Below are 629 nucleotides of genomic sequence, written 5' to 3' on the forward strand. Positions count from 1 at the left end.
GTAATAGTCAAGGCAGGAAGGAAAAGGCATAAAAAGATGCATTCCGGGTATGTAGTACTGAATCCGCAAATCCTAAGTCCCGGCCAGTCCTCCCTTCAGCCATCTACTTCAGCCTCTTGGCCTCTCCCGACCTCTCGGCCAGACGCACTGTCGTCAGACAGACAGACAGACAGACAGACAGACAGACACACGCAGCCACTGGTCGCCTGCACGCACCTTGTTCCCCATGTCGAAGGTCAGCTCGTACATCTCCGCCAGTGTCGCCCTGTGCATGTTCCACCAGGCCTGGCCTTGAGACTGCTCCGTGAACATCTTGCGATTGAAGCGAACCTTGACCAGCCGAACCGGGCCGCCTTTTTGTGCCGGTGGCTTCAACGTGATGTAGACGCCCTGCTCAGCAGTTCGTCAGCAGTTCGCCATGCATGTGGTGGTATGGGGTAAGTGGATGGGGTATGTGGCGGTAAGCAATTATGGGGCGAGCAGGTAGCCATTGAGACGCGTGAAGGCGGCGGGGTGGCATCCTTTTCCCTCGCATGCGTGTGTGTGGATGGATAGAAGTGGATTCGAGCAGTGGTTACTCAACACACAGCCGCATCCCGCTGGTACGCCTCCGACCAACCCGCAGCGAG

At 57.2% G+C, this 629-nt stretch overlaps 1 protein-coding gene across 1 annotated transcript in view; it reads right to left on the reverse strand.

The window, feature by feature from the left end:
- The window catches only part of VOLCADRAFT_99805 (uncharacterized protein), a gene marked incomplete at both ends in the record, with an annotated part of 8,458 nt that overhangs the window by 724 nt on the left and 7,105 nt on the right, over positions 1-629 (reverse strand). Inside the window, one exon of the mRNA XM_002958496.1 lies at positions 217-390. Within this exon, the coding sequence (XP_002958542.1) occupies positions 217-390 (174 nt within the window). The remainder of the gene's footprint in view (positions 1-216; positions 391-629) is intronic.

Source organism: Volvox carteri, assembly GCF_000143455.1.
Source record: "Volvox carteri f. nagariensis unplaced genomic scaffold VOLCAscaffold_96, whole genome shotgun sequence".
NCBI classification, from domain to species: domain Eukaryota; kingdom Viridiplantae; phylum Chlorophyta; class Chlorophyceae; order Chlamydomonadales; family Volvocaceae; genus Volvox; species Volvox carteri.